The sequence below is a fragment of the Ambystoma mexicanum genome, chromosome 1p (assembly GCF_040938575.1).
Source record: "Ambystoma mexicanum isolate Mex_15411 chromosome 1p, UKY_AmexF1_1, whole genome shotgun sequence".
Classification (NCBI taxonomy): domain Eukaryota; kingdom Metazoa; phylum Chordata; class Amphibia; order Caudata; family Ambystomatidae; genus Ambystoma; species Ambystoma mexicanum.
Genome location: NC_090921.1, coordinates 557,101,450 through 557,116,749, shown reverse-complemented (window position 1 = coordinate 557,116,749; position 15,300 = coordinate 557,101,450). Strand labels below are relative to the sequence as shown.

Genomic DNA, 15,300 nt, shown 5'->3' with positions numbered 1-15,300 from the left:
TCTATCATCTGGGGAGGGGACTTAAAAACGACCCTTGATAATGAGCTTGACAGATCGAGTACCCCTCTAGTGTTGACCAAGGTGACCTAGACTCTGCCCAAACTGATTTTGTACTTTCGCCTTCCTGATGTCTGGCAGGAATTGCACCCCCATGAGGGAGTGCACCTTCTACTCGTCAGTCCACGACTGGGTCATGCATAGATATTTGGTTACTCACTGCCGAGGTATTGTCGATGGTCCAGGATTGTAGCACTTACCTTTGCACGTTATCCAACCATTCCTCTGTAGTCTTTTCCTTATTGTTTGCTTAACCTCCCCAGCCCCCATCCTCTGGGGAATGGCTTTGGCTGTGTTGAAGAATTCCAATATTGAAGAGTCACTGCACAGTGACAGTTCTGAATTCTTTGGTGTCAATAAGGGATTGGTGCAGTTGTGCTCCACTCTGTGGGGAAACATTTAAGTATGGATGAGAGGGGTACTTCTTTCCAAGTCGACAGGTGCTCTCAAATATCAGGCAGGAACTAAGAGAGGTTGACAGTAGACAAAGGGCACAAGAGAACAAGCATGGCAGGACACAGAGTGAGTCTGTATTGTGTCGAATCGGGGAGAAGCTGGAGGAGTGCCATGCCCTAGCCAATTGGGAGGGCCTACTCCTATCGGATCTAGGCAATAGTGAGGGGGATAAGGCAGAGAGGCTATCTAGGGCAGACACCTTTTGACAGCCTAGTGCTACCATACAGGGGCAGAGCTGTACAATGATGGTGTGAGCAAGCAACATCGACACCTTTTCCAAATTCTACTCCACGCTATATACTAACTGTGACACTGTAGTGGACGACAATCTTACCCGCTACTTGGCTGGCATTGAGCTACCAACATAGTCTCCAGAGGCAGGTCCGGTTCTTGATCAGCCTCGAAGATCGAGGAGATAGTGGCAGCAGTGAAGTCACTTGCCTCCGGGAAGGCACCGGGCACTGATGGGTTGGGGATAGAGCCGTACAAAGCATTCCATCAGGGTCAAGCACCCAGATTGTTAGAAGTGTGGGAAGAATCTCTTGGGAGGGGTGAGGGATTTTCACAGGCATAGAGGGATTTAGGATATCTGAACCACCCCAGGTAATTTCTCTCCACGCAGGTGTTGCATTACTCTAAATCCGTGAACCAGAGCAAAACCTAGATCTAATAATGTGCATCATAAACAAGTTTGCGCAATGTTCAGGGTATAAAATAAGCAGCACTAAATCAGTTATTGCCCCTCACTCACTCCTTCCACTGTGTAACCACCTGACCTCAGGGGATTTTGTTGGACCCCTCTTCGTTTTAGGCATTTGGGGATGATAGTGTCCATGGATCAGCAGTCCTTGTATGCTGACAACCATGAAATATATACTTAAGAATAGCTGCCCGCGAAGCTCAAACTTTCGGTGGGGGCTCCTGATTTTGATACTGCGTGGATCTCATTACATAACATAAGATTGTGGTGCTCCCAAGTTTGCTTTCATTTTTCTGTAATGTCCCCATATGGCCTGGGCGGGACTTCTTCACTAGGCTTAGGGCACTGACGACTGCGTTATTTGGGGTGAAGAGGCAGCTAGGATCAGCTGGGAAAAACTGGTTGAGATGTATGAGGGTGCAGGTCTTGAAGCCCTGGACTTTGAGCTTTGTTATCTAGCCGCTCAGGCCCACTTCGCTGCATATTGGTATGCTGATATGCCCACGGTGGTATATCGTCCATTGGAGCACTCGGGTGCATAGCTCGCTGACCTAAAATTAGTAATATTTTGTGATGGGTATATGGACTCCTGCACCTTTGACCCCTTTTAGAACCACGGTCAATAATATTCTGCAAACTGCAGATCAAGATACCTCATAACAGGACGGTCCCTCTGTGGAATTTACCTGCCATTTCCCCCCAGGGATCGATTTGTGTCTCTAGAGGACTTCTCTTATAAGTTGGGGGGTGGCCCCCTTCATCTACTTCACTATCGGATGCAGGTGGCATTACGTGGGAAGTGGTCCTCCATTCCTGTTGAACCAGATGCATGAGTGCATCAGCGCAATTGTCTCTGTAGATGGGACATGGTGAGGTGTGTCCAGATTATATAGCCTGCTGCAGACCCACCTTTCATCGAGAAACATGAGTGGCTGTTTGGGAAAGAGATTTGGGCTTATCATTGGCGGATGAGAAATGGAGTAGATGCTGTGACTTATTTAAAACAGTCGACCTCCATGTTGGTCTTCGGCTGATTAAATTTAAAGTGTTGAACCACATGTACTACACTATACTCAAGCCAGACTGGGCACATTTTCCCCGGACAAGAGTGTCGACTGTGTGAAGTGTGGGAGTTTGCACGGCTGACTCTTTTCAGATGTATTAGGTGTGTTCGCCGATCTTGGAATTTTGGGGTAAGGTTGCAGCATTGATTGATTGATTGATGCTATGCTTGATATTTCACCATCCCTTACACCGCTCAGGTACCTGCTGGGAGACGTGCAAACATTCTCAGTGGTTGCTGATGGTTTCCTTGACATTACATGTGTGGTGGCATAGAGGTGTACACTTCAACATTGGAAGTCTAAATGTCCCCTCCAGCAGTAAGGAGTGGTTGCCTGTATTAGTGTAAATTAATGAATGTGAGGAGGGATGTTTTCTCACTGTAGCATCCTTGTGTCCGCCTAAGGACACCTGGAACCGCTCAGAGTATACTTGGCAGACACCAGCTCTGATGGGCCAAGTGAAGGAGTTAACTCTTGGTTCATGTGTATCCCATCCATGTGAACGTGCCACTTTGATTGTTGCAAATTGCCATGTTCGTTTCAAGATGCTATGGCATGTACATTCTTTAATGTTCTTATTGGCAGGCTGCTCGATGTATGACTGTCTGTGAAGCAGCAGCGCCTCGGCTGGTGCCGCGGCGGCCGCGGCGTGTAGCCGGCCCGCACGAGTCGGGAGGCGCTGCCATGTCCGCGGCAAGAGAGGGGAAAGGGAAACCCGCGGAGGTTAGCCGCGCGGCTAAAACCGCTACGGGTGGCCACGGCAAGGCCGCGGAAGAAGCCGCTATGTTCAGCCGCGGCGGGGCCGCTCGGCACTCACCTGTTCGCCCCAGTCCGGGGGGGGGAGCAGTGTTCACGACGGCGCCGGGATACGGGGGAGCAGCGCCCGGCTCGCCGGCCCCGTGCTGCTCATGGCGCTGCCGGAGCTGCACGTTGCAGGGGAGGGAAGGCCCAGCATCAGGATGCGTCCCTACGCGTCGCGGCCACAACCGCATGGCCAACACCACCGCCCTCCACCACCAGGGGAACGGGGCCAACACCACCGCCCTCCACCACCAGGGGATCGGGAAGAGCGACACACTGGGATGGCAACCCTTAAGAGAGGTGGGACCATGTCCCAGGAACCAATGAGAAGGGGGTTAACTCAACCCCTCAGTGATTGGTGGGGGCTTGATACCTCCAGCTGTGATAAAAGAGCGCCCAGGGAGACTAATGGGTTGTTCTCATTACACAGGACACGGGGAGGAGAGAGGAGAGCGAACCAGAGTGGTGGGCCTATCCGGACAGCGGCTCGAGATAGGACCAAGCCAGGCCTAACGCCGTTGTACTACAGGAGGACAAGACACCGGTGAAGCTAACCGGGAGGACTTAATAGTTATTCTTTCAGCATCTGCTGCCTTAAGCCAGAATAAATATTGTTTTAGCACTTGCCTGTCTCCGACTATAATTCCACCCTTCACACTGGCGACGAAGGTGGGATTTTTAGACAGCGCTATGGAGTCGTTGATAAAGACCCTGTCTGAGGGCCAACAACAATTGCAACAGATGGTACAACTGCAGTCACAACAAGCAGCTGCGGATCGGCAAGCCTTTCAACAAGCCATACAGCTGCAGGGCTCTATATTGACCACCGCACAGGACAACCAGCATGAGGCCATGTCCCGTCTCACCAATGCAGTGGCCAGCACTAGAAATCAACCACTGGTGCCCTCGGCCCTCCTACAAAAGTATAAGGACGGAGAGGATCCCGCCTTCTTCTTTACTAGTTTTGAACGTATAGCCAGAAACGCACAGTGGCCTCCTGACCGGTGGGGTCAGTACGTCGCCCCCCCCTACTGTCCGGGGTGATGCAGGGCGCCTATCAGGCGGTAAACCCCAACGGCAACACGCCGTACGGGGAGATCAAGGCTGCCGTACTAGACCGCTTAGGCCTGGACGACGAGGCCTACCGGATCCGACTGAGGGAAACCAGGCTCAGGACCGGGGAGAATCCACGCCAACTATACTATAGGATAAAGGACCTAGCAGAGAAGTGGTTGTTGGCTCCAAACCCCGCTAACCAACCCCTAATCGATAAAATCATTCTGGAACAATTCGTCGAAGCCCTGCCCGGCCAGATGCAGAAATGGGTTAGGCAGCACCATCAACCCACCCTGACCGAGGCTGTGGATATTGCATCGGCATACCAGAAGGCAGGCCACTTCCGACTACCAGCTACAGGGGTATCAGCCCGCGTCGCCATCCCGATATCCGACCCCCATATGATTAGGGGTAACCGAGCCTTACCCATAAGATGGAGACCTTCCGATGAGAACAACAGGAGACCCGAAGACAAGAGACCAGGAAGCGAGGAGAAGGCCCCAGCACCAACCCCTGGTTACAAGCAACCGCAGTGCTATGAGTGCAACGAGTGGGGCCACATAGCCCGGTTTTGTCCCAGGAGAAGAACAGTCGAACCCATGGACATCGGCTATCTGACCCCGATAGACGAGAACGGCGTCCCAGGACCATATGTGGTGGACATTCGAGTCGACGGCAGACCATCACGTGCACTTTTGGACAGCGGCAGCAGGCAGACCGCCATATCACCAACCGTGAGTAACACTCCCTGCTTATCTAACGTAACCGTACCTATCCGATGCATTCATGGGGACACCAAATGTTATCCGATGAAGGATGTAGTGATTGACTTAAATGAAACCTCCTCTCCCTTGAGAGTTGCCGTCCTACCTTGTCTCCCAACCCCGGTGGTAATTGGGACCGACCTCCCCGGTTTCGGTCAGACATTAAGGGACACAAGGGAAGGGCAGTCCCCGCCCGAATCCGATGTTGCAGGAACCGACCCCGTCTCCCAGGAAACCCCACCTGGGCGAAAGAGGAGGACCCGGATGGCATGGTGTCAGGCCAGTTATATGACCCGGCCTATCGACTGGAAGCTAGAAGGCAACGAAGACACCATAAGGGGGGAGACCCTAACTGACCCCACCCTACGAGTGGCCAGAGAAAGGGCCGCCCGGGAAGGGGAACCCAACATAGCCAGAGGCCCAGGGTTTCTACTGCGACAAGGTCTCCTATACCGAAGGTATAAGGGTGACGACGACGCCATGAAGGAACAACTGGTGCTACCAAAGAGCCACCGACTTATAGTGCTACAACTGGCCCACAACCATCCCTGTGGAGGTCACATGGCCTCTCTTAAAACCCAACAAAACCTACTAAAGAGGTTTTACTGGCCCGGCATTTATGGGGAGGTCGCCCAACACTGCAAGAACTGCCCCACCTGCCAATTGACTAGCGGGGTTCCACCCGCAAGGGCACCACTACAGAAAATGCCCCTCATTTCAATCCCATTCCAGAGGATCGGCATGGACATAGTGGGACCCCTGGAACCAGCCAGCCGTGGTTATAGATACTTACTGGTCGTAGTCGACTACGCTACTCGATACCCCGAGGCCTTTCCCCTAAAGGGAACGTCGGCCCGGTTGTTATGCGACCAGCTAATTCCATTCTTTGCCCGAGTGGGGATTCCCTCCGAGATAATCACCGACCAGGGGACCAATTTTATGTCGACCCTCATAAAACAAGTATGTGGACAGTTCCAGATCAACCAGTTGAGAACCTCAGTATATCATCCCCAGACTGATGGGCTGGTAGAACGTTATAATCAAACAATCAAGAAGATGCTAAGAAGGGTGACGGGACCAGACGGAAAAAACTGGGATCGGGTGATCCCCCTGGTGTTAATGGTGTTAAGAGACACCCCCCAGTCGTCCACCGGTTTCTCTCCCTTCGAGCTCTTGTTTGGGAGACAACCTCGAACAATACTAGACCTGGTTAAAGAGGAATGGGAATCCACAGAAGAAGTGTCTTTAACCGAGTATACAGAGGAATTAAAGGAACACCTAACCGCACTACGTACACTGGCCCAAGATAACCTTGGACGTGCCCAAACAACTCAAGAAAGAAACTATAACAAGGGGAGCCGTATGAGAACCTTTAACCCAGGGGACCAGGTATTGGTACTCCTGCCTACCAGCACCAATAAACTGTTGGCTAGATGGAGAGGGCTGTACGAGGTCACTGAGGTACTAAGCCCAGTAACCTACCGGGTACACCAGCCTGATCGTACCACCCCTGAAAAGGTCTATCATATCAACCTTCTAAAAAAATGGAATGAGCCTCTTCTGGGCGCCTTTGTATGTATTGAGGAAGCCAAACCGGACGAGATCCTGAACACCGTTCCTGATACCCTGAATTCAGTCAATTGGGGAGACACCCTAACCCTCGAAATGAAGACGGACATCAGGAACCGGTTGTCCCCTTATGCTGACGTCTTTTCCGCCTTACCTGGAAGAACCGATGTTCTTGAGCATATTATCAAAACAGATCCCGGACCACCTGTGAGGCTTAGACCCTACCGGATACCCGAAGCCAGGCGAACCATCATCAATTCCGAAGTGGACGAGATGCTAAGGATGGATATCATCGAGCCTTCGGTCAGCGTTTGGTCATCACCCATAGTGCTTGTCCCTAAGCCGGATGGCTCGGTTCGTTTCTGTATGGACTACAGACAATTGAACGCGGTGTCCCGATACGAAGCCTATCCGATGCCTCGGATGGACGAACTCCTGGAGGGCCTTGGAGCAGCCAGTTTCTTAAGCACTCTCGATTTAACCAAGGGCTATTGGCAAATACCCCTTCGCTCCCAGGACAGGGAGAAAACTGCCTTTTCCACCCCACAAGGCTTATATCAGTATAAAGTCCTACCCTTTGGTCTCCACGGGGCTCCCGCCACATTCCAGAGATTGATGGACATCATACTGAGACCGCATACTGGATACGCTGCTGCCTACCTGGACGATATTGTGGTATACAGCCAATCCTGGGAATCGCATCTGAACCATCTAGAACAAGTAGTGGCTGATTTACAGAAGGCAGGGCTACATATCAACCCCAGGAAGACTACGATGGGAACCAATGAAACCAAATATCTGGGCCACATAGTGGGTGGGGGAGTGCTGAAACCGCAGTTGTCCAAAACACAGGCTATCCAAGATATACCGACTCCCACCAACAGGAAACAAATACGAGCCTTCCTGGGATTGATCGGGTATTACAGAAGATTTATCCCTGACTTCTCCTCGATAGCCGCTCCCTTGACGGATGCATTGAGGCTCAAGGGGAATCCCAACCTGACCAACGACCCGAAGGCCTTGAACGCCATTGCACTCCTAAAACAAAGGATCACGTCCAACCCGGTCCTCTGTTGCCCGGACTTCCAGAAACATTTCTTTTTACAAACGGACGCCTCAAACCAGGGCCTGGGAGCTGTGTTATCGCAGAGGAATGGGGAGGACCTGCAACCGGTGTGCTTCATCAGTCGGAAATTGTTGCCCCATGAAGCGGCTTACTCAACCATTGAGAAGGAGTGTTTGGCCATCAAGTGGGCTGTTGACTCGCTCCGGTACTATCTGTTGGGTCGCCGGTTCACTCTGTACACCGACCATGCACCCCTCCAGTGGCTGGCCCAACATAAGGACACGAACCAGAGGGTCCTCCGCTGGTTTCTCTCCCTTCAGCCATTTGATTTCGTCACATTGCACAGGCCTGCCAGGTTTCAGCTGGTGGCTGACTATCTGTCTAGGTGTTCACCCTGGCCCGAACGGCCTGGGATTGGGGTGGGGATGTGTGAAGCAGCAGCGCCTCGGCTGGTGCCGCGGCGGCCGCGGCGTGTAGCCGGCCCGCACGAGTCGGGAGGCGCTGCCATGTCCGCGGCAAGAGAGGGGAAAGGGAAACCCGCGGAGGTTAGCCGCGCGGCTAAAACCGCTACGGGTGGCCACGGCAAGGCCGCGGAAGAAGCCGCTATGTGCAGCCGCGGCGGGGCCGCTCGGCACTCACCTGTTCGCCCCAGTCCGGGGGGGGGGAGCAGTGTTCACGACGGCGCCGGGATACGGGGGAGCAGCGCCCGGCTCGCCGGCCCCGTGCTGCTCATGGCGCTGCCGGAGCTGCACGTTGCAGGGGGGGAAGGCCCAGCATCAGGATGCGTCCCTACGCGTCGCGGCCACAACCGCATGGCCAACACCACCGCCCTCCACCACCAGGGGAACGGGGCCAACACCACCGCCCTCCACCACCAGGGGATCGGGAAGAGCGACACACTGGGATGGCAACCCTTAAGAGAGGTGGGACCATGTCCCAGGAACCAATGAGAAGGGGGTTAACTCAACCCCTCAGTGATTGGTGGGGGCTTGATACCTCCAGCTGTGATAAAAGAGCGCCCAGGGAGACTAATGGGTTGTTCTCATTACACAGGACACGGGGAGGAGAGAGGAGAGCGAACCAGAGTGGTGGGCCTATCCGGACAGCGGCTCGAGATAGGACCAAGCCAGGCCTAACGCCGTTGTACTACAGGAGGACAAGACACCGGTGAAGCTAACCGGGAGGACTTAATAGTTATTCTTTCAGCATCTGCTGCCTTAAGCCAGAATAAATATTGTTTTAGCACTTGCCTGTCTCCGACTATAATTCCACCCTTCACACTGTCTTATAAATATATATTTTTTAAAGTATTCTTCTCTTTGCATGGTAAATCTTTTTCATATAAATACTATTTGATCTACTAAACAAACCTCGTTGTTGGACTCACTGTTTATGGCAGCTGATTAATAATATAATTTGTGTTATGTTGGTTCCTTGGTTTCTTGTAGAAATTCAGAATCCCGCCATTCGAGTCAGCAGTGTCAAATCTGTCAATGGATCAAGCAGTGGTAGTGCTGCTCTGAAATCTCGCACCCACTCTGGGATGACTTCGAAGACGACCACCACATCCCTACAGAAGCGAGTAGCTCATGCTCCCTCACTGCAGGTAAATGGAAATAGTTCTCTGTGGAGCTGTCCACATTGTACTTGTTTTGTTAGTTGGTTGCTTTACATTGTTTCGCATTGGAAAACAAAACAATGCAAACAATCATTATTGGGTGTTCTTATAAGTAGACTTGCCATTGGACACCCCTCTTCTTTTTCTCTGCAGAGTGCAAGCTTGAAAAGACCAATAATCCCTACAGAATTTGGTGCCAAAGTTCCAACCAACATCCGTCAGAGATATCTGAATATTTTTATCGATGAGTGTCTGAAATTTTCCTCCTCTGAGCAGGAAGCCTTTGATAAGGTCTGTATTATAGATTAAATCAATCTTTCATAAGAAATGAGATACAGATTCAGAATGGTTAGATTTAATGTTGCTTGTCATTGTTCATTGGTCTGCACGGCCACATTCCGAAAAGAAGGGTTTAAAAAAAAGTCTCCCTTGATTGCACGTTCTTTCTCAAACACTAGGACTAGCTTAGTTCCTTGTTTGATTTCTTGACCTTTAACTTGCTTGCTCATGGTGTCTCCACCTCTCGTGGTTGCTTATTTCCTTGACCACCAACTTATAATTGCTTGCTCCCTGATCTAAAATATGTTGGATAGATGGATGCAGTGCCATTTATTGCAACAAGGGCTGGAAAGAGAGTAGGGCCCCATGCATATATTAAATAGACTTGGCTCCCAATTCTAAATAACATGCAGAGGTTAACAACATATCCCATGCATAGTCCCAAGCTCTGACGGGTTCAGCATCTCTGAGGGTCTTGATATCTTTTCTGTAGGGCTTAAAGATTTTTCACCCGTAAGATAACAGGCAACTTTATTTGGAGTACGGATCGTTTTAAAATGATTGCGGCGATTAAAGGTTTTTCTAGACTGTTAGTATTCAGGTAGATTAATACACATTTAAGTTGCAGGCTTCTCCTAATGGGCTTGCTTTTCCCAGGTGTAGACATGGCAGAATAGTAAATGATACATTCTTAGGAGGGAAACGGGTTGGTTAAAATGTTCTGTATAACATACAACAACGGATTGCCCAAAATTAAGATTATTAGCTATTTTTAGCTTGTGAATCGGTTCATGTGCTATGCATAGTCCTTCATCTAGGCTATCTTTCAGGCATTTTTGTACCACCCTGAGAGTGCACTAAAACCAGTAACACGAACAGGAGGCTAGTACACCTGACAAAGGGAAGGCAAACAGCTGTTATGGTAGGTAATGTGGACAGAGTGACAAGGCTTCATTGTCAAGTAAGGGTAGTAGGCTGACGTAAAGGTACAATTTGTCCACGGACATTTGTCTTGAAAATACATCCCATTATTATGCTGAAAAAAGTATACCATTTGAAGTTTATTCGGATAAATCAATAAACCAGAACAAAATAAGAAAAGAAAGCATTATAACACATGTACAATTCATCACAGTTCAAACATTAAAACATAAGGATTAAAAAATAGTCCAGTTGGGTAACAGCAATGAATAAAAACATACAATTTAAGATTGGTCCTTTAGTAGATAATTCCGTCTGTTCCATGCTTTTCTCAAAAATGCCAAACGCCCCCATGCCACAGCAATTGATCCAGCAGATGATAAAAAAAATCAAGAAAGTTCGGCATTGATTAAAATTGGCTTCCCTCAACAATGGGAGAGTAGTATTTTTTCTGATATCACAATAAAATGGGTATAAATAGCATAAAGTTCAACAAATCATCTTTCTGCACCACAACCGGGGCCGACCATGTATTGCTCAGATCCTGAGCAGGTCTTAATGTTGTCTCTAAGCCACAGGAGATTCAAGCCGGCTCTGGCCAAAGCCAAATGGTCTACATTTTTATTACTATACAGTAGGTAAGGTTGTATTACATCTGACTGTGTGATTAGTGTTTGCTGTTTGAAATCACTCGGAGCCCATATGTTTCCCGATTTGTTCCCAGTTATTGTATATACTTCATTTAAGTCAGACATAGAACGCCATCAGGTCCAAAATATGTGCCTAGGGAATGAAACACAGTATTAAAATTAATCCCAGTGTTATTAAAAACAGTAATGTATATAAAGGACTCTCCCAACCCCACTGTCTATATGTGGGCCCAATACAAGTAGGCACCCAACATAAAATAACAAGAGGTTGAGGAGAACCAGGGAACCACAAAACTTAACAAGTAGAGCCCCCTGTGGGCCTTCACAATTATGTGCAGTGTCTTAAAGATGCAACCCAAATATGGTATAGCTGAAAGGCCCTAGACCTGGTGGTCAGCACTTAACACACATTGGTAGGGGATGGGAGAAGCAAAACTGACAATTTTACCAGTGAGGAACAATATGCTAAAAAAACATAAAGCCTATGACAGTACTCTACTTTAATGCACCTCCTAGTGTTTTACATTTAACGTAATTCAAATCTACACATAATAAAACACAACCTTGTGGGAGAAGGAAACTGTTTCAAACCAATGCTAAATGATTCGGCCTATGTTCAGAAAGCAACTGAGCGCTTTACAAGTCATAGTGGTGAAAGGACACAGTAAGGGAAGCAGATATTACAAGGGAGGGCAACATTTGTTATGAAGGGATCTACAAGCAACCGGGTAAGGAAACTGGGGGAGCAGATCACCCAGTCTCAGGTTAGGTGGGGGAGTGCACGGTGTGTGGACCTAGGTGTTGGGGAGGAGCCATTCCTTGAAGAGTCTCAAGGAGAAATGCTTGATAACTTGTGCCATAAAAGCGGGTGGGCTGGTGCCTTCATCATTGAAGGCAGCAGACTTCAGGATGAGATGACTTAAGAGCCTGGGCAGCACTCCCAAATGAAAATACTGTTCAGCTTCAATTCATTCTGGTCCCCCTACTGAGACTTCACACAGTGTGCCCTCAAAGTTGCACCTCGGCTCCGCTGTGGTTTATAAGAAAAAAGGGCATGCTTTAATAAAGTTAAAATCGCAAACGTTTGTGTCCACATGGAATGGCAGAGCCGCCACAAGCACCAAAATGTGCCCCTGTAATGCAAGCCAATATTCAGGGTGTCCAAGATCGATATGAAAGTGTGAGTGCTGAAAATTAATGAAAGGTGGAAATGCAACAGACAATATGCAAAAACCACTATGGGTCCTGTTGATGAATCAAGGATTCCAAGAGGACACCAATCTGGTATTCTTGGATGCAGCGTTATTCAGTCGGTTTGTGTGGGACTACCTCTTGAGAACTATGTTTGTGATACCTAAGTGACTGATTCTATACACTCCTGCGAATGCAACAGCACTGACAAACTGCCTTTTGGACAAGAACCTTTGGTCTAAGAGGGATTAGGCAGTGTGACACCCCTTTCCCACTATTGTTGATCACTATGAAATCGCTGCCTGTAAGAATGAGATCCATTAATCTGTTTGTGTACTGTTTTACAAGTGTGCAATTGTGCAAGCCAGAAACTGACTGTATGTAGATTTGTTGATATTAAAGGCCATCTCGACATTGTGCCTGCAACACTTAAAACCATTATTTGGTACGGTTTCTGAACACAAGTTGAATTGAGCGAAATCCAAACTCCTGTCAGTGAACCCCCCTCTACGCCTCCTCCCCGCCCAAAATGGTGCCTGTTGAAAATCTGGAACCTAGGAGTCTTGATCACATCTGACATTGGATTCATACTGGGAGCTAACAGTGTTTTTACTAGAGCAGGTCCAATAACATGTTGGTCTTTGTTGGTGACAGGGGCCGAAAATGATTTTTAGGGGGATTGCATGGGAAATAATCTCTGTGGGGAAGACAAATTTGATATAGATGACTCCCCCCTCACTCTAACACGAACTATAGTGTTGCTTAGGCTGCCTGTTCTTGGCCAGTTTTTCATGGAGCCTAATAGGATTGCCAGGAAGGTCATCTGAAATGAAAAACTGTAACACATCACCCTCTGGCCATGGGTTGCCTGACTTTGAGAGAGATCACATTGCTTACTGCTAAAGATGTGTATAGATGGCTAGCAGACAATGGTGAGGAATTGTGGGTGCAAACTGATATCAAGGAGCATGTCTACTACTGGCACAAGATCTCGTCTCCACAGTGACTGAACAAAGGCAGAAAAGAAAATGTTTGATGGAGCTCCTTTTGGTCGTTGGAGATGGTTAGTAATCCTCTTTCAACCATCCACTGGAGGTTAGATGTACACAGCGCTCCTTCCTACCCTGCGTCTTCCTTACTTCACCATTATGACATTTCTACAGTCGTAGTGCTCAAATTATCTACATGATGCAGTACAGCTTCAAGATTGTCTGAAATCTGTTCTGGAGCCAGATTTTGGCTAATCGACTGTTCTGCAAACATACTTTTTCGAGGGGATTGGGTCCTCTGACGTATTCCATATCTATGACAGTAATCACCACAGCTGTGCTGCTTTGGGAATTCTTCTGCGTCGATGACGTTGATACGCCGCCCTCGTGGTCCTCCTCCGACGGCCGACATCACTGGATGTTATAAGTAGGACGCACAACGCTCGTAACCTCAGTTCCGTTTGTTCCGCGAACGTGTTAGCTCGACTCTTTGGAGTTTGTTTTTTCATGTCGGTTCTTCGAACCTGTTCGTTTGTGAAGTTATTCTTCATGAAGATGTCTACCTCGTCTTCCACACCACGTCAGGGCTTTAAGAAGTGCAGGGACTGTGGGTCCAAGATGTCGGTCACGGACTCAAGCGACACCTGCCTCTGGTGCCTCGGGGAGGCCCATGACACGGATGACTGTGTCGACTGCCAGTCGCTCACGTCGAAAGCCTTGCGGGAGCACAAGAAGTTATCGGTTGATAAGGTGTCCAAGCCCCGGAAGTAGAGGTCTGCGGGGCTTTCGATGGACGAATTGAGGGGCGACTCTCCGCATCGTCGTCGGAAGTCCAGTGGGTCTCGGTCCCGGAGTTGGTCTCTCCAATCCTCTGCCTCTTCGAGGCACTCCTGGAAGCGCCGTCATCGGTCGCCATCCCCGTCCTGATCCGAGGACTCCGCCCGTCGGCGGGTTGCTTACCCCACCAAGCATGCGACACCGGAGGAATGGGCTTCCTTCGGGAAGAAAATGTCAGCGATTCTCGAATCGCAGGGCACTGGTCCGCCCGCGCCCCCGAGTGGGGTCGGTCGTGATCTGCCGAGAGACGCTGCTCGCACGCCTTCGGGCTCAGGTGGTCGTTACGATTCACGGGAAAGGTCCCGCTCGGACAAGGGGAATCGTTCTCGGCATGCCCGGTCCAGGTCCCCGACACGCTCGAGACCGAGTGAGCCTGTGAAGTCTTCGAGGAAGACATCGACGCCTGTGGCGCCGAGGTCGTCGACGGACTCTCTCGAGTCACCGCCTCTGTGGAAGTCGTCGGCGCCCAGGATGTCGAGGTACACGCTCGGGGCTCCACCCTCGAGGCCTGTGTCGACGCCTTTGATGCGGTCGACGCCGCGTCTGTCGTCGATGCCGATTCTCTCGGCGGCGATTCACTCGACGCCTTTCGGGGCTATGTCGACGGGGGTACCCCGTGGCTCGGGGGAACCACCTAGGAAGGCTCTGGCCAAGGTCAAGCATGGCTTTGGTTCTAGTACTGGGCCTCCTTACCACCATCTGGAATTCATTTCAGAGGTGGATGAGGGCTCTGATGATGGCATGGTGCCTGACACGGTGCCTGACGAGATTCTCTCGGGCGATAGCCAGTTTGAGGACCTGAGGCAGTCCCTGCATGATGTTAGTGGGCTGGACACCTCTCCGATGTGGAGTTTTGTAGGCCTGAGCCTGGCACTCATGCCGATTCTTCGTACCGGCCACTTATGTCACGGGTCACCGAGTACTTAGGATGGTCTGCTCCCCCAGGGGAGTTTGTTCAGGATGACCTTACGAATATATCCTCGACATTGGTCCACCAACTGACCCGGTACTGCCATCCCATATGGCTCTGCAAAGAAGGGTGGCAGAGGCTTGGACTGCTCCGGAGAGTCTCCCGGCAGTGAGCAAGTCTTTGCCTCGAAAATACCGCCCAGCCGGTAGTGACCCCTGCTACTTGTCCAAGCACCCTACTCCGGAGAGTTTGGTGGTGCAGGCGGCTACATCCCCGGCAAAGCAGGCGTCGTACCCTACCATCCCTCCTGATAGGGACGACAAGCGTTTTGACGGCTGGGCGAAGAAAGTGTTTTCTGCAGAGGGTATGGCG

At 50.1% G+C, this 15,300-nt stretch overlaps 1 protein-coding gene across 1 annotated transcript in view; it reads left to right on the top strand.

The window, feature by feature from the left end:
* Positions 1-15,300, top strand: part of REXO1 (RNA exonuclease 1 homolog) — a 1,041,135-nt gene that overhangs the window by 382,997 nt on the left and 642,838 nt on the right. The window contains exons 5-6 of the mRNA XM_069649491.1: positions 8,982-9,139; positions 9,305-9,442. Coding sequence (XP_069505592.1) covers positions 8,982-9,139; positions 9,305-9,442 — 296 coding nt within the window. The remainder of the gene's footprint in view (positions 1-8,981; positions 9,140-9,304; positions 9,443-15,300) is intronic.